This window comes from Neophocaena asiaeorientalis, unplaced genomic scaffold (genome assembly GCF_003031525.2).
Source record: "Neophocaena asiaeorientalis asiaeorientalis breed wild unplaced genomic scaffold, Neophocaena_asiaeorientalis_V1.1 scaffold249, whole genome shotgun sequence".
NCBI lineage: Eukaryota > Metazoa > Chordata > Mammalia > Artiodactyla > Phocoenidae > Neophocaena > Neophocaena asiaeorientalis.
Window position 1 is genome coordinate 5832046 of NW_020172625.1, and position 24725 is coordinate 5856770.

The 24725-nt window shown below is 39.2% G+C and overlaps 1 protein-coding gene across 1 annotated transcript in view; it reads right to left on the reverse strand.

Annotated features, from left to right (window-relative positions):
* The window catches only part of RORB (RAR related orphan receptor B), a 181720-nt gene that overhangs the window by 21357 nt on the left and 135638 nt on the right, over positions 1-24725 (reverse strand). Inside the window, exons 3-4 of the mRNA XM_024738998.1 lie at positions 24526-24667; positions 15679-16080 (exon numbers count right to left, since the gene is read on the reverse strand). Of these exons, the coding sequence (XP_024594766.1) occupies positions 15679-16080; positions 24526-24667 (544 nt within the window). The remainder of the gene's footprint in view (positions 1-15678; positions 16081-24525; positions 24668-24725) is intronic.

Here is a 24725-nt window from a genome sequence, read left to right on the forward strand (position 1 = left end):
GACTCATGAGGTGATAATTTTGAAGCTGGGTCATGAGGGCCCTTATATTCTTCTTTCAAATTTTTCATAAGATAAAATTTTTCCCTGAAAAAGTTAAAAAAGAGGAAATGGTTTTATTCATTAAAAAATGTAGAAATAAATACAATCAATTTTGGGGGGCCATTTATTCCAAATGGGTTGTATTTAGTATTGTATCTTAAATATCGATTATTTGGGGTTTCGAGGTATGGAAGTTGAGTAATAGAACCAGACATAAGAGCTCTCCTTAACAACCTGCAGGGAGTCCCCCGAAGTTGGATAGAGCTGGCAGAAGGTCCCCTCATAATCCCCCCTCTGCTATTTGAACATGTGAAGGTGACATCTTGGAATTCTGTACTTAGGAATTCTGTAAGTGGGATATGAGTAGAATGAAGATGACCAAATTTTCTGCCTGGTAACTGTTCTTGGCTCATATAGAAATGGAGTTTTTCTTGTGTTTCAGGTGGTGCCATTTTAAATGCAATTTCTGTTCTTTCTAAATAGCAATATTTCATTTCTCCAGGATAATTCTCAAAGCAGTACTCAGGTACCGTTTTCTTTTTTTACCTTGCTAAGCTTCTGGTGTATATGGAGTGAAATAAATTGAGTTTTAGTAACGTAGAGAATAAAAAATGTAAGCTTAAGCTTCTAATGCACCTTCGAAATAAAAAAATCTCGTATATCCATTGCCTGGAACATTGTAAACACTGAATAAATGGTAGTCACGATTGTCATTATTAGGACATTCTACATAGTTTTTCATCAGGGAAGGAATCTGACCACCCAATGGAGATGAAACGGAGCTATTTAATTTTGGAATCAGTGCTACTGAAGGAAGATATTTCGATATTTATTAAAGTTGTTCAATCAGAACTATAAACTGATGGATGTAGAAGATGCTACAAAATGCTAACTTATGATTATGGCTATGCTCTATTGGATTCAGCATTGAGCATTTCTAGACTTTCATTGCTTATCATGCTATAAAAATCCTTTCTTTAAAAAATCCTATATTCAAAAATTTATTGAACGTCCTCCTATGTTGTAAAAAAGGGCAGGAAATATTCTATACATCATATTAAAATAGATTGGTATGTCATGGTTCATCATTTTTCAATTTCATTTGGGCAGTCTAATTACTTAGACTCTTAAAAGAACATATCTATTCCTCAGTAGGTATATAATGAAAACATAAGATTTTTATGGCTCTATAGTTTTCAAACATTTATCTTCTTGGTGTAGTCTGTTTTCATTTTCAAAGATATACCGATTTGTCAGTAATTTACAGGCTTCAGGGTTTATAAGCAAAATTATAATTGCACTCAAAATTGCACTATGAAAAACTTTTTATCTGTTCCTTTACAATATCTCCTGAAAATTGCTGGCCAAGGTTTAAGAATTCCCTGGCCTTCTGCCACCAAAGTTTAGGGTTCTTTGGGGTATGAGGAGTGGGCATAATAAACATGTGGGCAGATTAAGCAAAATTGAAAGTTAAATCCACATGGATGCTTTAGGACTCAGCTCAGATGGCCATTCCTCGAGAAGGTTTCCCTGCTTCCCAGTGTCCCACGTAGAAGGGCCAGCTGCCATTACACTTTAATTCCACCCCCCAGCTGAACCTTTATTCCAGTCAGACTCCCACTGTGCTTATTTGAATGGATGTTTCTATACCCTTCAAGATAGTGAGTTCTTCAAGAGATGGACTGCAGAACCCAGCACAGTGCCTTCATATATTCATTCACATGTTCACAAATACTTTTTGAGAAGCTATTATATACCAAGTTAAGGTACAGAGTTTAAAAAAGGACATTTTCTTTTTTTAACAGGATCTTATAATAATATCATGTCATATCATGACGTAACAAATGCCCTGAGTTATTGTGGAAGCCCAAAGAAGAAAGTAACTAACTCAGTCAGAGGGAGGCAGAAAACTATCCACAGAGAAGATACCTGTTGACCTGGGTCTGAGCAGGAAATTTGTCACATGAAGAGAAAGACGGACATCAGGTAGAGGGGATGATGGAAAGGCACAGAGAAAACTAGCTCTGAGCTAGATAACTGCTGACATTAAACTGTACATCTTTACAATCCTTACCTTTTACAAACAATTTCCCTTTGAGGAAAAAAATGAGGTTCAGAAAGGGTGAGTGACTTTAGACCCATTTTTACAGAGCTAACAAATGGCGTTGAAATCAGCTCTGTCTTTCCCAGCAAAAAGTCTGTAGTGTTTGCAATACAGAGTGCATTGAAGAGATGGGGACAAAGAGACTAGGGATAGACACTGTGACTGGAGATGGAACAGCTGCATAAGCATGGCCATGGAGTTTGGATTTTACCTTGTAGGCGATTAAGAGCTAGTGGAAGCCGCGAAGCAGGAGAGTGACATGGTCAGTTTTTTGTTTTAAAAGGGTGATACTGGCCATGGCAAAGAAGATGAGATGGCATTAAGGAGTAAGTGAGATTAATCAGGCTGTCGTGAAAAATACAGACAAGATATGAGGAGCTTCTAGAACAGGTGAGAATGACAGAGTCAGAGTGGAGAGGCTAGATTCAGGACAATTCTGAAGGAGGATGCATAGGACCAGCAGGGTATGTGTGTGTGTGTGTGTGTGTGTGTGTGTGTGTGTGTGTGTGTGAGAGAGAGAGAGAGAGAGAGAGAATTAAATATAGTAGGTACTCAGCCAATGTTGAGTTAGTAAAGATAATGTTGAAAATATCCATCCATCCATTCGTCCCCTCGTTTTCTGCTTTATTTGACAAAGGATTTTAGAAAGCTAAGACTGACCCTTTGTTTGATGATCTTAAAGCCTAAGCACTCATGATGGCTTTAACATTAAACATGGGCAATTATTTCCCATACCCTTGTGGTGCGAGAAGTAAAAGGCAAATCTCTTTTTGACATGACATATATCAATGAAAGCTAAGACACAGCCGCAGCAGTAGCAGGAGCGATCCTTCTCCACTTCCTTTCACGGGTCTGCAGTGCAAAGGTGAGCCACGTGCAAAAACCGGCTTGACCCTCTCAAGGCTCAGGCCGGGGGTGGGGATGGGGTCAATAAACCACACGGTAAAGCTAGACTTGGTCCCTCGGGAGCGAGGCCTGAAGGCTCATTCTGTCGATTAGAAAGATGCATGAACATCAGAGGAGATGGTCTGCTTGGACTGAGAGTCTGCAGTTGTGAAAAGGGGAGAAGGATTTAAAAAGAAGGGACAAAAGGGAGAGACAATGAATACAGTATGCAGAGTTCCTGCTGGGAGCCAAAGGAACTTTCAAGAGTCCTTGCCTGGAAAAATAGAAAAGGTAATAGTAAACGCTGTCATCTCTAGGGACCAACCACATGAGAAAGTCCAGACAAAAAGACTGAGGTAAAAGAGCAGGGGATCTGGAATCTTTCTGGGCAATCGCACACCCTTCATCCGTTTCCCTGATTTGGATTGCTGTTGCTTCTCAGAGCCCAGTTTCGGATCCTTTAACCAGCTTGGGCTGCAGAAAGCACATGTTGAAGAAGGAGTCAGCACGCACTGTGCTGGGATAATGGGTGCAACAGAAATATGGCTGAATAATGACTGAATGATGGGAGATTCTACCACCTTCAGAGGTGACGCCCATGGACTCTACACTCTCCTTTTCCTGAGACCAGGGATGAGGCTAGAGATTTCTTAAGTGGACCTGAAAATGCAGCTATTATCTTCTCAGTAGTTAAGATTCCGTATGTATCAGTGAGACAGAGCTTTGTCCATTTCACTAAGAGTATGTGGGCTGCTTGATAGTTAATAAAACAACAACAAGGAATGAGAAGAACAATTTTATATGCTCAGTCCAGTCATTCCTTTTCAGTCATGATGAGGGGAAATGTAAACACTGATGCTGGCAAGGGAAAACTGGGTGTGTAATTATAGGTTAAGAGTAAGTCCATGATCCTCATTTTCTATTTGTTAATTTCATGAAAAATATCCTGCTCTCACTTTGTCTTGCATCTCTTTTTTTCCCCATAAAATTGCTGTTTTATTTTTAGACTTTGACCCTTATACTATTCTTGAAGGAAGGCTTATTGGAGCCCAAGCCTTATAACTAATTAACAGAATTTGTAACTTCATGTATTAAGTAACTTTATGAGATAGAAATGACAACATGTGATTCAAATGAAAGAATAATCCTAGAAATCTTTAAAATAATTGATATAGAGATATGTTTTTGGCATAGGTTGTGGTGATGGTTTCATGAGTGTATACTTATCTCCAAACCCATTAAGTTGTAGACATTAAATACAGACAGATTTTTGTATGTCGATTATATCTCAATAAAGAGGTTTAAAAAATAATTGCTATAGGCAAATATACTTTATCATTTTTGATGAAAAATATTGGAAAATATTGTTAAAATTGTTACACTTCCCTAGAAGCTTTAGGGGTAGTCTTAAATCCACTTATGACAGGCAATAAGAAGAGAGAAATTAAATTTTTGAAGGGAAAACTAGAATAAAATTGATGGTAATTCTCAATAGTGTGAGCAAAAATTGTAGAACCCTGGGGCTGGAACTAACCTCCTTCCTTCATTTCCAAATGGACTGTATCTAAATAATTCCAGAAATTAGTTGGGTCTCCTGTCTCTCTCTGCAACTTTGGCTCCCTCCCCACACTGTGATTCATCAATCATCACTGTGATCTGTGGAATAAATCAAAGAAGTAGGAAGGAAGTCCCTCCTTAAGGTATTTACAGGTGGTTGAGATGTGCATGATATGTGTAAATATTAATAATATTTTGTGTAAATTAATTGTGTAAAAATAATATTTTGAAGTAATTAAAGAAATATATGAAAAATAAATTTTGTTAAGTATTAATTCATATAGAAAAGCAAAGTCTGGAAAGAAGTCATCTAAATTGCCTAGTACTATGTAGAAAAAAGGCTACATCTGCTTATTTTGGTGAAAAGTAAGTAAACTGACAAGTAAGGTGACAATTTCTTGTTTATAACTGTAATGTTATAAAATGTGGACCAGCTTGCAGCTACTAAAATAGCAAGTGACCTTCTGCAGCTCTGATTTCAACCACTCAGCGGGTTTTTTCCACCAAAGGGGCTTATTTTAGCTCTCACTAGACATTTCAGCAAATGGCGCTCTCCAAAGGCTACAGTGTCTCAGACACGGATTGCACGGGTGGTTTCATTAGAATCCCACATCCTGGGAGCGGGGAAAGTTGAGTATATCTTTAAAAACTGCTGCTTTCAGTGTTATTACCAAGAGCACCCGTGGCCCAACTGTATCAAGGCGAGAAAGCTGAGACTCAAAGCTATATATAGCACTAGAGGGGGCTGCATCTGAAGTCCCTAATTCTTTCTCCTCCCCCTCCTTTTTTTTTTTTTTCTTCACGAGAAAGGACGGTTTCTTCTTGGTGAACTATACCCCCTATTCATTTTCCTCCATAAGGGATTTTTTTTTTAAACTTGGAAGTATTCTTCTTATAATACTATATCTCAGCCTCAATCAAAATGATTAATGAATTTTTAATTTATCACTTGCCTTAAGGATCTAGAGAACTGCTCAATTCTCTGTTTAGTTTATACTACTAGTGTGAAAGGGAAATTCTTAGGGGATTCGCTTTGAATTAATGGCAGGATATCTCTATGGACTTGCTCAAGGCAAGTTTTAAGTGCCTGCATTAGGTTTTCAGAATATCAAGATTCCTCAGAATCCACACTCTGAGGCAGTAACTCTAATATATTAGAACAATTGGTTTAAAGGTGAAACATTTAACCAAGTGTGCATTTTGTCTTTTTGACAACACACTATCAGTTTTATACGTTTTTGGTCCTTAAATAGAACAAGTCTGCTGGTTAGCGTGTAACAGATGACTGTCAGAGAGGACAATGTTACTTTCGAGACCTTTCTGATTTTTCTAATCTCTATTTAGAGATGATGATTTTGGGGGCGTAAATAGAATTGTGCTACCAGCATAAAAACATCAATATTTAAGCTTAAAACAGCCATCTATTAGTTATCCATAGCCTCAATAGGGAGGTAATATTTTCAGCATTTAAGTTCTTCAAATTTTTTAAAGAAGAATTTAGGGGCATAAATAACCCGTAACTTATTTGTTGGCTCAGTTTCAATGTCCAACCACTCATTACTCTTTTACCAGTGAATTAGGAAAGCTTCTGGTCTCCTTTTCAAACAAATTCTATTGCCAATTATTACATCAGAGAATGGCATAACTGAGTTTTACTTCATGTAGATCTGAACCAAAATGTTGTTAAAGTGCTTCAGAAAAATATATTAACAAAATATAAGATTGTTACTAACTATAAAAATGATGAAAATGTGATAAAACACAACTCAATAAAATATGAACACAGAGAAAAACAGTGAAAAAAATCAGATTAATACTACAAGTAATAATATCTGGGAAAGGACTGAATGAACAGATTAATAAATAAAATGGTTAAAATTTTATCAAATTTCAGGAAGTTCAGGTGAGAGTACTGTAATAGGAAGTAAGAAAACTGAAACTAAAGCAGAAAGAAACACTGAAAGAATCCATAGGGCATTTGTATTTAAGCAGAGTATATCCAAAGGAAAAAACATCATACACAGCAAAACAAATTAACTATCTACGAGGGTGCCTTCTTAATAATTTAATAATGGAAAGCTGTCTTGGATCACAAGTGTTTTGTTTCATTGCAATAGTGCATGTCTAGTTTTGGGGAAATTACAGTTCCCTTTCTTCAAACTAGCTAAGAAAATAAAGAATATAGTATAAAAACATTACCTTTTGAAGCTAACTTTCATAGTAAAAGACCTCCTTCACAGAACAATCAGAAAAGATCAACATACTTCAACGCCCTAGAATTGGTGAGTTTTAAGGAAAGCAGCTTGTAGGATGGAGGAAGCCAATATGAATCCATTGAGCCTTTTATTTCACGCCCTTTGGGAAGTCACTTAACATTTTAAAGTCTTAGTTTCTTTGGGTTTGATTTTCTATCCATAGAAAGATTTGGCAGCAGTGATATTTTCTAAGGGCTGTGTAAAAGCATGGCGACTTGAGTCTAAGGGGCTAAATAGGAATTTCTCTTTCTTTTGACTCACAAGGGAGAAGTCTTGCAGAGTTACAGAAGGTGGGAGTACAGCTCACAGTCTTAAAAGTACTTGAAGTGTCTTAGAACAAACAAAAACAAGATAATCTAGAGCCCATGAAAATATTTCCCTACTCTCTTTTAAAAAGTGCACCTCCTTGGGCTTCCCTGGTGGCGCAGTGGTTGAGAGTCCGCCTGCCGATGCAGGGGACACGGGTTCGTGCCCCGGTCGGGGAAGATCCCACATGCCGCGGAGCTGCTGGGGCCGTGAGCCATGGCCGCTGAGCCTGCGCGTCCGGAGCCTGTGCTCCGCAACGGGAGAGGCCACAACAGTGAGAGGCCCGCGTACCGCAAAAAATAAATAAATAAAATAAAATAAAATAAAATAAAAAGTACACCTCCACACATTACTCAAAGGACACTTAGCGGGTCACAGATCATGAAAACCTAATTACGGAAATTGCTCACGGCCATCATTAGGACTGACCTTTACTATTTGGATTTTGTTGACATATGGATTGACCGTTAATTTAAACAGAAGCAATCCCTCCCCAACCTTACCCCCCTTTGGAAATGTAGCCAATATAATTCTGACCTTTAGGAAGAACTAATTCAGGAGAAATCTTTGGAGGCAATTTTTACATTTTCAAACATTTAATCTAAATTTTTAAAAGTAATGATTGCTTAAATAATACATTTAATTGACTAATGCTTTAAAATAAGTGTTTTCTAAATAGTCTAGCACCAAATGTTCCTGGAGCAAACCTGTCTGAAAACCAAACAGCAGTTCCACAATAGTCTGCATAAATAGGGCTCAGATTGAAATAATAAATTTCTTCTCAGTAGTAAGGGTATATCGTCATATATCCTTATCTATAGCTTACATCCTAAAATAAAATAAACAAAAAGTCTTGCCAGCTAGAAACACTTCCAACAGGTTTCCCCACATTTGTAAATATCACAGAAATAAATCCTGTACTGGTTGGCAGAGAGAGCCTGTTAAGTTGGTTGTATACCATGGTAATGAAAACCAAAGTGTATCAAGCTCCATCAACCTGGCCATCAACTGACATTTCTGTGTCCCATAGCCTATGTGGCATTTTAACCCCACCCAGCTCTTCCCAAAATAGGTGCTTGAAAATGTGGCTAAATCAGTACCTATTCACCCCAGGCAGGGGAAAAGTGATTCAGAGCTCTTTCTAAGAGTTAAGTGTCAAGCTTGCAATGCGGGAAATACTAGTCAACAGTGGGGCTGTTTCAGAGATTGTCTTATAAGCATAAACATTCCTTCCTTCAATAAGTCATAGGTAGAACCTCATGAAATCTCCTTCCCTCTTCCTTACTGCAGAATATTTCGTATCTACTATGGCTTTTGAAACTGAGTGCATAAATTGGAATTGGTTTTCCAATAGCTTCCCAATAGCTTTTTTTTTTTTTTTTTTGGTTGGTGGATTTTAGAATCTTCTTAGGAAGTTCTGAATTCTGAGTCAAAAATTAATCCCAAACTAGTATCTCCAGGGGAAGTCTACTGAGGAAGATCAGTTTTACATAATTTCAACTCAAAATAGAAAAGGTGATTTAAAAGATTTACCTAATCCAGTGAATGCTAGCACATAAGGAAAGCTGTACTGACAGAGGTACAAGCATATAGTGGTTAATCTGCATACAGGTACTATAAATAGATATGCAGGTTTATAAGTACTTCAGCTGAGCATATATGTGTGTATTACTTATAGTGTAAATCATGTTTATATATGTTTAGAGCCTTGCTGGTCACAAAGTACTTTTGTATACATTATGCCATTTATTCCAGTTGTGGAGAATCACTGCACTGAGCACGACAGTAGAGTGACTACAACATATTACTAGGTGAGTTAAGACATCTTTTTCAGGTTGTTAAAGGATATCTAGAAAGATACAGATTTGAATGACTCTAGGGAAGAACTATAGTGTCCTCTGTCCCAGGATGCTCCAGAATAATTCATGGCCATGGACTAGTTAATACTATAGTTGTGACCATGGTAAAGATCTTTTTTTTTTTGAGACAGACGACAGGATTCTGGAAATAAGCAGCCTCTTGGGATGTAGTCTATGGAAAGCAGAGAACAAGGTAGTATGAAAATTTCAGAGGAGTCAAGTAAATCCCTCTCAAGTGATCAAGGTGATGTGGGTAAGCCTGGGGCTCAGTCAAGACCATATCTTTATTGTTTTGTCCCCCTTTTTCTTTCAAGAGGGGTTTGGGGAGGTGGTCAGGTTGAAGTGGGCCAGAGAGGACAGGTCGATTTGCCCTGAAGTATCCATACAGCGGCTCACTCTTTACTTTGTACATGAACTAGGGGTGGTTTGAGATTGGCCACCAGCCTCTCGTTGATCAGCTCCTGGCTGTCCTTGATGTTCATTTTTTTTTTTTTTTTAGGAGTGTGGCTGAAGAGGCTGGTGCACACTTCTGATGTGACTGTGGTTATTAACTTTATAGTTGACAGGGTCATTCCACCCCATGGAAATTCCCGAGTGTGGTCCTGCTCCTTGAGACAGCTGTTTCGGCATCGGTCAGGATTGCCTAGTTGCCTCTAAGTCCCCTCCCCTCCTCTCCACTACCATACCCTTCTCCTTGGGAAGTGGCTGGAACAAAGGGAATATTTGAGCACATGGCCAAAGCTCCCACCAGCAGTTGGGAGAACCATAATCTTCAAAGTCACTGAGCCCATCTGCCTTATTTTTCAGATGAAGAGACAGAGCTCCAGAAAGCTGAACTAATTTTGAACAAGTTCACATGGCTAGTATGTGAACTAGCCATCAGGAGTCCCAATTTCAATGTCCCTTCCCTAAACTGCCTGCATAGGACCTGTGTTTGGGTGAAGGTGACAGGGGTGTTAGATGACAATGGAAGTTCACAAGATGTCTTCCCTCAAGGCAAGAAAGAAAGAACTAAGACACTGGATTTTCATGTCCCTTACTGCTTGAATGCTTTTTCTCATTAGTTTAGTCTACTTTCGTTCATTTTAATGACTTACTAGGTACTTGCTCCTAAATTGAATGCCTACCTATATTTGATAAAGGTGCCACCAGAGGACATAGGAAATACATAGCTGGAATTAAATTCTATTCTCTGTACCATTTCTGAATGAGTAGTTGAATATGCTTAATAGGTTTAGGCAGTTGTAAAATATTTACCTGTAAAAGCCTATATCATTGAAGCTGCTGTCTTATAACCATAGCACCTGCTTGGGGTTCTTAAAAAATAACAACTGAAACACCAGCAACTTTTACAGAATTTCCCCCAATAAAACATCACTAGAAATACCTTCTATGTGTCCATGTAGCCTTGATGAAAAAAATAGTACATTACAGGGATTAGATCACCTTTAGGCCAATCCCTTTTTGTAATCTCCTCTATTAATACTCAGCTTCTGTAATAGATGAATTTGCTAAAAAAAAAGAAAGAGGTTTATTTCTATTTTTGATGTTTAAAATTCCAGGCTCCATAAATAGACCACAAAAGGAATATGAAAGTAAATCTACATTGAAGATTACACAGGAGGGATCAATGAATTCATTGATTTCATTGTCTTTATCTGGAGAGAAAATTACTGAACAGCAAACTCAGATAATGTTTGTAAAAGGCAATCTATCCCCTTAGCACTGAAACTAATTTGATGGATTTTTCCCCTGTTTTTAAAAGCATGTTGTTTGGCTGTTTGAATTGTCGTGTTGTCTGGTACCTCATGGATACACTGTCAATCATCTTTGAGCTTAAATGAGCTTTCATTAAGAGTATTAGTCCTGCAGAATCCTCCAACCCATCTGAGGGCTATAGTGGTGGAGCAAAAACACGACCTTCCATTTTCTCTCTCTGCTTGTTTGCCAGTCTTCCTATAGCCAGCTTCCTTTCCCTGCCACCAACCACTGCAAAATTTTATTTGCAAAGATATAACACCTCCACCATGCCAGCTTGAAGTAAAATTCCTGCTAAACCCAGTTAAACCTGATGCCTAAATATTAATTTGCAGCTTACTTTTGCCCTTCTCTTATTTTATGGTGTTTAGTCCTATGGGATTTTGAGAAACCCAAGCATATTATTCTGGAAATGTTTCATGCTTTCCTCCTTGCTTACCCACATTTTCTTTTCAAGTCCCAAGACTATGGGAATAAAACATTCCTGAAAAGAGCTGTGGCACAGAGTTAGCAATACCCCCCATCTTCTTCACCTGCAGGAGAGTTTGTGGTATCGTCATGCTCGGGATTTAGAATACATGGCGTTGAACTGCAGTTATTTATTTTCATGCCTGCCTCCTAGACGGTGAGGACAGGAACCGTGTTCTCCTTGCCTTGAGTGCCTGGCACACACTACCAAACGTAAAATAGCCAGCTAGTGGGAAGCAGCCGAAGGGAGCCGCAAGAGGGAGGAGATATGGGGATATATGTATACGTATAGCTGATTCACTTTGTTACAAAGCAGAAACTAACACACCATTGTAAAGCAATTATACTCCAATAAACATGTTAAAAAAAAAAAAGAATATGTTTTTGAAAGAACGCCTGGAAGTGTAGAGTAGCAGAATGAGCTACATAAGAACTTAAGCTTTACCACATAACTAACTCTGTGCCTGGGAAAATCACTCCCTCTTCCTGACCCTTAATTTCTTCATCTGTGCAATGGGATGATTTCTTCACTTCCCACCTGAAGGCACTGGTAGGAGGCTTAGATTGGCTAATGTGCATGAAGGCATTTTCTGTTTCTGTCTATCCATAAGGTATTATTATTAGGGTTCCTGAACCTAGAAGTCTGTAGTTCCTTTGGTGCACTTTTAGAAAGACAATGGTTTTTCAGGAGGAATATTCCTGACTCATAACGCTCAACTAATTGACTTTTTGGGATCTGCATACTGTTGCTAGTATTGTTTTATGGTTCTTAAACATGCATTTTTATTAAAATTTCAAAACTGTAAGACTGTATTCTGTACGGGCTAATCCAAAAACTGTGTTTTTTTTTTAATCTGCTTTTACAATGGCCCAATCAGAATCATGATCTGGTTGTACAATTTCATTGTTCTCTCAGAAATGAGAGGAAGCAGATCAGTACTTCTAGCAGCCAAGAGTGATGTTAAAAAATTCTCTCGTGTGATATAGCCTCAATTCACGCAGTCAGAATGTGGCTAAAATCACATTTTCTTTTTTAGAAGGTTTTATTTTATTTTTTGGTCACACAGTGTGGCTTGCGGGATCTTAGTTCCCTGACCAGGGATTGAACCTGGGCTCTGGCAGAGAAAGCACCAAGTGCTAACCACTGACTGCCAGGGAATTCCCCACATTTTCTATATTTGTCAGCACAGGCTTCTTTCTATGACAACTTGTCACCAGCCAGATTAGTATAGATCCTTGTTAATCAACTCAAGTCAAAATGTCAGCGTGCACCCTCTGTAAGCTCCTTTGTAGCGCCCAGTAGGACGTCAGTTAGGCAGCAAACACCAAGCAAGTCTTGTTGTGGGAATGCCATTAACTTGGGAGGGGCTCCCTTTGTTTGATGGGAAGAAGCATAGTTAAAATAGTTTTTAACTATTTTAACTAATATAGTTTTGATGTTACTTTGACCTGGGTTCACATGCTTACTTTGCTTTTAACAAGTTTTGTAACTTCTGAGTCTCAATGTTTTCATCTGTAAAATGGATATACGAATAATTACATAACAGGCATAATAGGGTTGTTATAAGAGTTGAATATTGCTAGGCACCATTAGGGGCTCAATAACAGGTAATTAGGTAATGACCAAGAATGTTATTAAGTAATAATGAGATTAATACCATTATAAGATAAATTATATTGATAATAATAATAATGATGAGGCTTATGCATGACAGAAGCTGTTCTAAGAATTTTCAAATATTAACTCATTTAATCCACACGCACAGGTAGGGATTATTATTATCTCAGGTTTACAACTGAGACTCAGGTTGGGTAAACTGCCTGAGGGAAAAGGAACAATGAGGTTTTGAACTCAGGCAGTCCGACTCCAGAACCAAAGTTCTTAACTGCTGTACTACTCCACTGATGCCCTCCTGCCCAATTAGACTGTTATGGACTCAGTGCTTTAGTGAAATGAGTGGCAGTTTTTTGGATCGTGCAGGAAAGCATAGTGCATCACATTGTGGCTCTTATAAGTACCTCCATTCAACACTCGAAGGAGTTTGTGTCCACTAGATGGCATTGCCGTTTTAACGAAATGGGAACCAAGGCAACACTTAGGCTCAGGAGCCTGCTAAATTTGAGAGCACTAGGAGAACAACCTAATTGCATCCCTAAAAGTCTGATGGAAGAAATCTCCAAAATTTAAGGCAGATCTAGAGATCTCTAAAGACTAATAGTATCTTGAAATAAGTAAGAAAAATAAATGCTAGTTCATTTTGGGGTCAGTGTCTGTGTAGAAAATCTGGATGAATTTGGAGTTTCTCTAGTTCATAGAGGAATAGACTCAAGGCCAGGAGGAGAATGACCTGGGTAGGGTTACTTGAACTTCATGTTTCTGGCTGTAGTGTTCTCTCTGTAATACCTCCTACTGATTCTAAATCACAAAGAAATTGTGATTTCTGCATTCTTAGAAGTCTTTCCTTTTTGGGTATGGATCAGATCATCCAACGATTGTTTTTGTTGCAGTATGTTTTAAACATGTGTTCCCAATCAAAAGCAAACTCAGGAACTTAGATACTAAGTAGGATAAAAGCAAAAAATGGTGCATATTTCCTTTTCCTTTTAACATGTCCTTTTGGAAAGACCTAGTGACTTCACTTAAACAGATTGTCCCCTATTGATTGACAATGCAGTTTGTGAATATTAAGCCCACAGCAAGTAGCAGGATAATGGATAAGCACAAGGACTCCAGAATCAGACAGCCTGGAATGGAAGTTGCCTCTATCATTTAGTAACCAAAGGACCCTGGGCAGGTCATGAGACATCTCTGAGCCTCTGTTTCCACATCTGTAAAATGGGAGTAATAGTCTTACTTATCATATAAGATGCTTGTGAAAATTAAATGTGTGTGAAGTGCCTGCGACATAGTCACAGGTTAAGGAGAGCAACATAATGAATATTTTTGTTATTAGAGCTGATGTGTAGTTTTCTACGTCTCTCAGTTGTGGATGTCGTCACAGGTGCTATGTCAACCACTTCTTTACTCCCTGCCACAGGCTGAATTGCTAAGAGAGAAAAATAGCGTTTCAGGTTTTATAACTGTGTCACGTCACTTCTTCCTCAACCAGATGGTAGAAGTAGCCAAGATACATATGGCGTGTCCTTCGTTATGTGTTCACATCAACTTTATTTAAAACACTCGTAGGCTTTAGGCTCCTACTCACAGTTTAGACAGAGAAGGTGATTGAACACGTGGTGGGCAAGTGAGAACAGCTCAGAGTTACTGAGCACTTGCGGAGTGCCAAACATGGCTCTGTTTTACAAGTATTGACTCATTTAATTCTTACAACAACGGTGTGATCTGTGAGCTAACATTTTTTGAGAAAAAAAAACCCCAAAAAACAGGATGAGCAAACCAGGATTGAGAGACTTGCTTCAGCTCAAATAACAGGTGACGGATCCAGGATTTGAATTCAGGTAGCCTGGCTCTTAACCACTCTTTTCTGCCACCTCTCAGGGCAAGATGGCAGTCTCAAAGACTCCCGAGCTCCACACTGCTTTCCCTGTGCACTAAGTACTGCGTGAAGCCTGCTGTAGCCACTGCCTGCTAGCTCCTCCGGGCTACTGTTAACAGACAGCTCTGTTACCCAGGAGGGTAATGTGTTAAACCTACATCCATATTTTTATGACAATTAGTTAATAAAATCAACTGATTAGACGGTTAACAGACTCCTAAGCTTAACAGGGTAAAACAAAGCGGCGACAGGTCAGAAGAGAGAGTGCACTCTTGAAGACCACTCCTTAAGAAGGATGTTGCAGAAGCAGGAGGGTCTGCAACCGAAGCAACTGTGCCTGGGACTTGCCCTGCTCAGGAGGGCTTATTTGTTGCCCTTCTGTAATATTCCAGACTACACTTATCTTATTGCCAGTAATTCAGACTCTATTCCCACGTAGAATTCTTGAATTCAGATTTACAAGAGGCTTAGAGGTCTTCTGGTCTACCCCTCTGCCTTTACACAGAAGGAAACTGAGGTTTGTCCCCAGTTATCTTAGATGGAGAGTTGGAGCCCTGTTCATTCAGTTACTACATACTGCTTCTATATCCCTTAGCTATTTCACTTTTAATAGCATCACTTTGAACACTTGCGGGAATTTTCTTGTTTATACCAATAACATTTTTCCTTCAGTGATGAACCCAAATTCAACAGATAGCATCTGTTCCTTACAGATAGCATCTTTCTATTTATGATTTTTTTCTTTCTTCCTTTGCTTGAAATAAACTTTTATGGGCCATGGGAACAGTGACAGTTATTAGACTATATTTTAAAATCAATCAGTTTCCTCACTAGAAGCCATAAATGCAAGTAATTCAACTTAGACCTAAGAAAATGATCTTACTAAACAGGACCAAGGCGATTTCAAAGTAGAATTTCCAAAAATGAGCCGGAAGGAGATTTCCACTTACCGATTTCAGTCATGGTTATCCCTGGTGCTAACTGCCCGTTGTTGAAAGAACTATAGGTAAACAAGTTGGGTACGGATGTGAGGTCATAGATAGGTTCTTGCTTTATCTGTTTGATTCCAGTCACGTCAAGTCCTGACTGATCAGGGGACGGCTGGCCGGAATCCACGTTGTAATAACCCTCGGACTTGGGCAGGTCCATGACGTGTCCGTTGGCGTAAGTGCCACTGGCCTCGTTGCTCAGGTTGCTGAGGCCATTGCTGATGCTGCTGCTGTACACCCTGGCGAGGGCTTCCGCCTCCCCACTCTGCTGCTGCCGCTGCTCCTGCAGCCGCTGCTGGTGCTTCTGCACCTCAGCATACAGGCTGTCCCTCTGCTTCTTGGACATCCTCCCAAACTTCACCGCTGGGTGGGAGACAAAAGCAGAAAACAGCACTTGAGGTTCTCACTCGCATTAACCACCTCAAGTCCAAGGGCTCATGGATGGCTGTCCCCTCAACATAAAATGCACCAAGTCCCAGTACCACAGCCCAAGAGTCCATTCGCTTGCACTCCACATTTGATAAAAGGTTATATTCACGGGTGTCTGTACTGGTTTATGTGCATAGTGAGAACTAAATCTAAGCTAGGAAGAAAGGTACAAACTTATAGATGTATTTCTCATTGACACGAAGTTAGAAGGCATATCTCCTCGTTCTTTCTTACTTGCGGGGGAAAAAAAAGAATTCACGAAAACCCAAAACTACCACATAGTACCTATTCAAATGTAGACCAACACTCATTATTAGCTTCCCACCTGAGCATTACGGTTTCTAGATTGCCAGATAGGACCCTATTATTTCACTATTTTCTAAACAGCACGTTGGGTAAGACCAAGGATGTGAAGCAGGGTGAGAAACACAATTTCAAGGAAACCACATCATTTGTCTTCGATTGGATTTGGGGATCAAATGAAAACAATCTTTGGAAAATAGTAATTTTGTGAATACGATACCCAGCAAGTGAGACGACGGTAACCCTTCCTTTCTTATTCTACCGTCCCCAAGTTTTGTACTGCCCCTCTCTTCTGGAAAAATCCTTAACCATCCTGAGGAAGAAGGAGAAAGAGGCTCTGGCAGTGGTCAAAGAGTAGTACAAAGATGCTTTGATCTGAATTCATTGTTTCTTATAGAGCTTAACTTCCTGAACTGTTGTGGATCGAGACATTTTTCCTCACATGCTATCAACTCCCGTTTAAGGCTGTACGTCCAGAGTCGAGGGGCCACCTTATCTGAATCATCAAGCATGTCGTTCGGCTCATGTTAATGGTAGGGACTATGGTAAACTTAGAGGTTCCTTTTTGAGATTCTGCTTTCTTTTCTTTTGTGACACTGTTCCCGTCACCGGCTGGTGGTGGGAGCTCAGAGAATGTGGGAAGAAGAGAATGGAGAGTAGAAATAGGTCCAATTTCTGGATTCAGTCAGTAGAGTTGATGAGAATAACTTCTGAGAATGACTAAATGGTGAAGTGCTTAAGAACTCTCCAGCACCAAGGGGCCACAGAAGAGATTCCTGTTGTGAAACAGCTGCCGTTTTACCCCCCAATATTCATTTTCTCTTTCCAGTGGTTATAGAGCTACCAAAGTTTATCTGAGCATAGGCTGTTCGGAATGGAGACCACACTTCCCAACCTCCCTCACTGCCAGGTGTGTCTCTGTGATGAAGTTCTGGATAACAGGGAGTAAATGGAAGCACTGCATGCAGGTGTGTCCTGAGGCTCGCCATTCTCCTCCTTTCTGCCTGCTGGATTGTGGATGTGAGGGATGGATTTAGAGCAGCCCAAACTCTTCCTATCTCCTTAATCTTGAAAAACCTGTGTTCTGGCTTTCTGACACTGCCTAAGTAGGAAAACCAAGCGGCAATTATCCACTAATTTTTCTGAATAAAGACAAGTAATCGGGTTAATGCAGACCAAACTCCCCATGCCACCTCAGTTGTCATTTTTATAGGTATTTTTTAAATGATTTTGTTCCTTTATTTCTTTTTTTTTTCTATTTTTTAAACATCTTTATTGGAGTATAATTGCTTTACAATGGTGTGTCAGTTTCTGCTTTATAACAAAGTGAATCAGCTATACATATACATACATACCCATATCTCTTCCCTCTTGCGTCTGCCTCCCACCCTCCCTATCCCACCCCTCCAGGTGGACACAAAGCACCGAGCTGATCTCCCTGTGCTATGTGGCTATGGATAAAGAAGATGTGGCACATATATAGAATGGAATATAACTCAGCTATAAAAAGAAATGAAATTGAGTTATGTGTAGTGAGGTGGATGGACCTAGAGTCTGTCATACAGAGTGAAGTAAGTCAGAAAGAGAAAAACAAATACCTATGCTAACACATATGTATGGAATTTATAGGGTTTTGAATCACTGTGTTTAACTTTGTAGAGACAGGGCATTAAATTCTGTTTCTCAGAGACAAATATATTTGCTTCCTAACTGTAGTGGTATTTTCAGCTTGTCCACGGACAGAATTCTGTAGTTGCTTTTAGAGAAAGCTTTCTATCTTTATCATTCCAAATAATTTACTCTATATCATTCTCTAGGGGGAAAAAAAAACCCTTTTAGTATACGAAAAAATAAATCATGGTAAGTTTTGATTCAGAAAAAACTTTTTCCCCCCAAGAAATGTCACATGCTTCTCCATTCGCTCACCCCCTGTCATTTGCATTCCTGTAGATTCGGAACAGCTCTTTGTGACAGAGATAGAGAGGTGAATCCAAAATTTATGTCTACTGCCGTAGGTTAAGATTTTTGTTTTGGCTGGAGTAGACCTACTTTCTGACTTACTTTAGTAGAATAGTTTTGCATTTATTCATTTAAAATTTATAGGGAGAAAAAATTAAGAACAAGGAACTCTTCTGACATGGAGACAAAAATGTAGTGGCTCTTTTTAAACCTTTTTCCAAACCTAAACTTTGCTTTAGATTTCTATACACTTTAGGTGAAATACACATTGTAGTAGGTTGACTGCGTCAGTAACCCTGATGCTTCTTGCCTATTTGCCTGCTCTACCCCATGTAAATTTGCAGTGCCCTTTCATTCTGTGCAGGCATCCTGCTCCATCCCCTTGACTCAGGGTCATGTGATCTGCTCTGGAGCAATGGGATATTGACAAATGTGACACAAACAGAGGCTTAAAAAGTGCTTGTGTGATTGAGTGCCCCACCATGAAAAGGACATGCCTACACTAGTTTGCTGAAGGATAAGATATGTGAAACAGAGCAGAACCATCTCAGGCAAGGCCAACTACAAACAGGAGAGCTGTAGAACTGACCTGTAGCTGACAGCAGATACGGAAACGAGCCCAGTCAAGACCCTATACTGAACAATTTTAGGCTCAGAATTCTGCTGTTAACCATAAGACCTCACAATCAAAGCTAACAGTGTCAAATAAGTATGCTGCCAAGCTCTTTGCCCTGTAAACACCCGAAAACCCACTCACTGGTGAATAGTTATGCCTCTTCCAAAAAAAACTGACTTATCAAGTCACTGAGCAATTTAAATATTTTCAAAGAAAAAACTTAAAGCTCCACAACATTTTGGAATTATCAGGCTTCATCCTAAATCAAGGACTTTGCCGACAATGACTATAATACTATTTTAGAATCAATTTTCCATTCATTTCAGAAACACTGGTGAGCCAGTGTTTCAGTTTTATGCCCCTTCCTGTAATAAAAGTGGTGACATATTTGGGAAAAAATTGTAGTACTTGGCAAAATAAAGTTTCTGAACTTTCCTGATATAAAAATAATTTCTTGTCGTTATTTGTAAATACATTTATTGTATTCATGGGCCTATGTTTTCAATTTCATTTATTTATTATACAGCAGGTTCTTATTACTTATCTATTTTACACATATTAGTGTATATATGTCAATCCCAATCTCCCAATTCATCCCACCCCCCACCCCCGCTTTCCCCCCTTGGTGTCCACGCGTTTGTTCTCTACATCTGTGTCTCTATTTCTACCTTGCAAACCGGTTCATCTGTACCATTTTTCTAGATTCCACATACATGCGTTAATATATGATAGTTGTTTTTCTCTTTCTGACTTAACTTCACTCTGTATGACAGTCTCTAGGTCCATCCACGTCTCTACAAATGACTTCATGGGCCTATTTTAACAAAGGCTATATTTCTATTATATTTTCAAGTATTTGCATTCTTCTTACCACTACCCATTAATCAGAATGGCACATAGTTTACGTGTTTGACCCTCTCAAACTTGAATTATTCTGTTAATAAGATTCACTTGAGTATGGAGACAGCCTCTTGTTAAACTGCTAGCTCTCAAAGAAACTAGCACAATTTGTATACATTGCAAGTGCTTTATAAATATTCAGTGATGATAGTATTTGCTCATGATATGCTCTCAACCCTCATTTTGATCCCACACTAGCAAAGAACCATTTTACGCAAAAGTATTGGAAATCTTTTCATATCTATTTGAATTGTGGGATTCTAAATGGAATGGAAGTTTTTGGAGTAACTATACAACAAAGATGATGCTTCTTCAAAGATTTCTGCTTCCTACCACATGACAACTAGACACATGTTTTTGGTATCAAGAGGAACCCCGTTGTAGAACTATCATCTATGACTTTCCATAGGCCTTTTGGAAATTATTTTATCTTACTATCTTTGGCTGTGAAATGCTTTATGTTTATATCTCACTACTTATCAAGGAAACTAGTCTTAATTTAACTTTAAAATTTCAAGGCTATGCCTTTTTATAGTGCTTTAAGATTTGTAGAAAAAAATCGGATGCAGTCTACCCAACCCTATTCATAATTTTAAAACATTCTCTCTCTTCCCCTTCACTTCTCCAACAGAACTTCCTGTGATTATGGAATGTTCCCTGCACTTTCCAATATGGTAGCCACAAGGCACATGTGGCTTTGAGCACTTGAAATATAGCTAGTGTGACTGAAGAACTAAACTTTAAATTTTATTTAATTGTAATAAATCTAAACTGAAATTTAAATAGCAACACGTGGATACCATACTGGACCATACCATTCTGGATAACAAGAAGCTAAATCTGTGACACCTGCCCGTGTAGGGCAGCTTCCATTTTTTCATAGAGGCATGTCACTTAGGAGGACACATACTTCATTATTGCAAGGTGAGTATAACGCGCTTTTTGGGGTGCAATATCTTCCTATTGATGCCAAAATATTTTCTGTGTTTTTTTTGGTAGTGCTACTATACCTCACACTGAAGATTCCGGCAACTAACATTTGTGAAGGGTCCAGTTAAAAAAAGAAATAAATACAATGGTGGAGAAGATTCAGTGCACATACGTATGCCGTCACTTCACACACACGTATACATGCAATACCTTCACCTTTTTTCAATTTTTTTTTTTTTTTTTTTTTTTTTTGCGGTACGCGGGCCTCTCACTGCTGTGGCCTCTCCCGTTGTGGAGCACAGGCTCCGGACGCGCAGGCTCAGCGGCCATGGCTCACGGGCACAGCCACTCCGCGGCATGTGGGATCTTCCCAGACCAGGGCACGAACCTGTGTCCCCTGCATCAGCAGGCGGACTCCCAACCACTGCGCCACCAGGGAAGCCCCCTTCACCTTTTTATACACATAAACACATGTGTATGTATTCCAAGTGGATTTGACTTTTGATTCTTTGCCAATGCTAAATTCGAACAAATTTGTTACTGCTGAGTTTGTTGTCTACTCATTCTCTCCCATGACTAATACGCAACTATAGAAGCTGAAATTCAGGAGAGAATGAAAGTCCAGCGGATTCAACAGTTATATCAAGCCATCTACTAGCAGTCATATTGTTTTAGTGACCAGGTATGGTGAAGTAAATATTTTTGGACCCAGGCATAGCTGACAGAAAACAAATGCAAATATTAAAATGAAGATGCTACTTTATGTCTGAGGGAAGCTGGGTGGTGTGTATATAGAAGTTAGGTGTGAGGGCATCTTACCTTGGCTACTGGTACTACTGCTAAAGCACTTTGAAAATATCTGCTTCGTCAGTAGAAGGTAGGTATAATAAATTAGTGGCAGGACACATACTACCTCTTACTCTTGAGCCCTTACTAGACATAGCTAATTAACCATAACCTCAGGGCTTCATAATCCTTTGATACCACATACTAGGCATTACTTATCAATAGAAGATAAAACCTGTTTAGCTTCCCAGGTATTAGTGTGACTTATTTAGTTTAAAGTACCCTATATATTCAAGGCCTATAACAAACTTCCTCTATATAAACAGTAAAGAAGAATTTGTTTTCCCATAGACAGAATCATGTTTTTCTTCTGCTGAAGCCTCTTCTCCTCATTCCCAGCTACTACTATCACTCCTGAGCATTTCTCCTCGCCATTAATCCGACACAAGCCATGCTTAGGGGGCATTTTGAAAGATGTCCCTGGAAGCCTCAAGATTGTCTCTGGACCTAAAATTAAGATGGATCATTATCCTTAATCCTCAGCATCCTTAGATACTATCTTGCTTTTTCTTGCACAGAAGTTTACGCTGTAGTAAATTTCCTCCCCCTTGAGAATAGACTGCGGCTCTATCCATAAACGATCCCCACGTCCCCACCCCCACCCCTACAATATATTTCTTTTATGTCATGAGATTCAGGCAACCTCTTAGATTTTGTGGGCTGACGTCACTGAATCTGCCTTGGACCATATGCCCATCCCTTGCTCATGACTGTTCACCAGCACAGACCCACATGATCTCTCTTTCCAAATAGATACTTCCTTTTATTGTAGGAAGAAGCAACAAAGGCAAATACTCAATGGCTTAGTCTCTCTGTAGAATTATTAGTGAAACTCTTCAGATACTGTCAATTATTATGCTGACTCCATATTACAGAAATGAAGTGCAAAATTATCAACTCGAATTCCCACAGAACTTCACTAAAGAAATTCTGAAAACCATTTAACCTCCACCCTCCACTTTCTTCACTTTAGTTATGTGCAAGTACACAGGGCTACAAATTTACCCTACGAGTAAATGTATGTGATTAGCAAATCTAGAAAAACAAAACAAACAAAATCAGCTAATACATAGAAAAGTTTTGGAAACCTACATCTTGTAGCTTTAGAAGCTACCTATAAACTGGAAGGCTCAACGTCAGATTCTTTTTATTTTGGGGGTTAAATATATCTCATTGGTATACTTTTGTGCAAGACAAGTTTATGTGGGTTGGAAATTAGAGAAATGGTAAACAAAAATTCAAGATGCAACTATCTGGAGAACGCAAGCTAAGAAGTAAACAGTGTATACGTTTAGGTACCATCTATGCAGAGTTAAATTTATTCAAATGACTAAAAGGCCCGCATTTAATTCAATAACTCATAAAATCCCTTTATACCAAGAGATAGTGCATGCCAATTATCTATATTTCTTTAAAATCTAGAAGTATTTCTTTTTTTTTTTTTTTTTTTTTTTTTTGGTCCACACTGCCTTGAACTTCATTCCAGGGAGTGTGACCAGAGACACAGAATCCACAGTGATCCACGTAAAGAGAATGAGTATCAGGGGCTTTGTCTGTGTCTCAGGCTCTGGGTAAAAGAGAATTCCATGATTCATTCAACAAACACTTAGGTGCCTCCTTTTAACCAGACCCTGAGGGTACAGTGGGAATAAGACAGAAATGGCCCCAGGACACAGGGCTGCTCATAACCCAGTACAGGAGTGCTACAGCCAACGTCAGTGGGGAAAGAATTCGTTTAGATGAAAACTTAAAAATGGACACAAAGCTAGATGAAATTCTTTGTGTGAGTTTATTTGTCCTCTTTCATTAATCTAAGAAGTTCAGTTGGGGTGCCAAGCCACCCATTTGGATTGGGCGTGAAACCATCTACAGAACCCTTCTAAGATGTGGAGCTCTGCTACAGCCTTTCTGATCTTCATCATGCCTCTGAATAGTCCACATCCATTAATGGAGCTTCTGGGCTTCCTACAGAAGCAAGGTCTGTTCCTTAGCATCTCCACATACCAAGCAACTTGTGCACCAGTCAGACTTACCCAGTGACCAAGTGGTCCAGGTCTGCCTGGGACTTTCCAGTTTTAGCTCAGAAAATCTCACATCCCAGGAAGTCCCTCATTCACAGGCAAACTTGGACAAGTGGTAACCTTTAGATCTAGGACTACGTGGCTTTCACCTAACCTAGTTAGCACAGGTTGCTCCGTGAGCTACAGAAAAGTCTTTCCTTTCTTCCTATGTTATAGGCAATACTACATATTTATTTGCTCTTACTTTTCCTCTTAATACACTGCCAGCAAGTGGTTTTCTTTTCTTCTTATCCCTTTGTCTAGACTTCTTCCAGCAGCTTAAACAGACTCCAGCAAAGCATCCATTTGATGCATCCATAAGATTCAAGCCATTTCTGTTTAATCATGTCACTGCCCTAGAGTGACATATACGTGTTAGCCAGTATATTATTTATACTTTCTGGCTCTGAAATTGTTTTTAATGGAAAATTCTTTTTCAGTTATCCAGCCTTGTATTTAAATAATTTTGAATGAAAAGAAGAAAAGCATACATTTGAAAGCCTTCTTTTTTCTTTTACATCTTTACTGGAGTATAATTGCTTTACAATGCTGTGTTAGTTTCTGCTTTATAACAAAGTGAATCAGCTGTATGTATACATATATCCTCATATCTCCTCCCTCTTGCATCTCCCTCCCACCCTCCCTATCCCACCCCTCTAGGTGGTCACAAAGCACTGAGCTGATCTCCCCGTGCTATGCGGCTGCTTCCCACTAGCTCTCTGTTTTGAAAGCCTTTAAGTAAGAAGTAGGAAGGCGAAGCCTTACCATCTCTCGACATTCCTAGGGCAAGACACTTCTGCAGTCGGCAGTGTTGGCAACGGTTTCTGTTGGTTCTGTCAATTAAACAGTTTCTCTGCCTCGGGCAGGAGTAAGAGGCATTGTTCTGCTGGCTCCTTCTAAAGAATCCCTAGAGGGAGAAAGAGAATGGGAGGGAGATAAATTTATAAGAAGCGACCATTAACAGA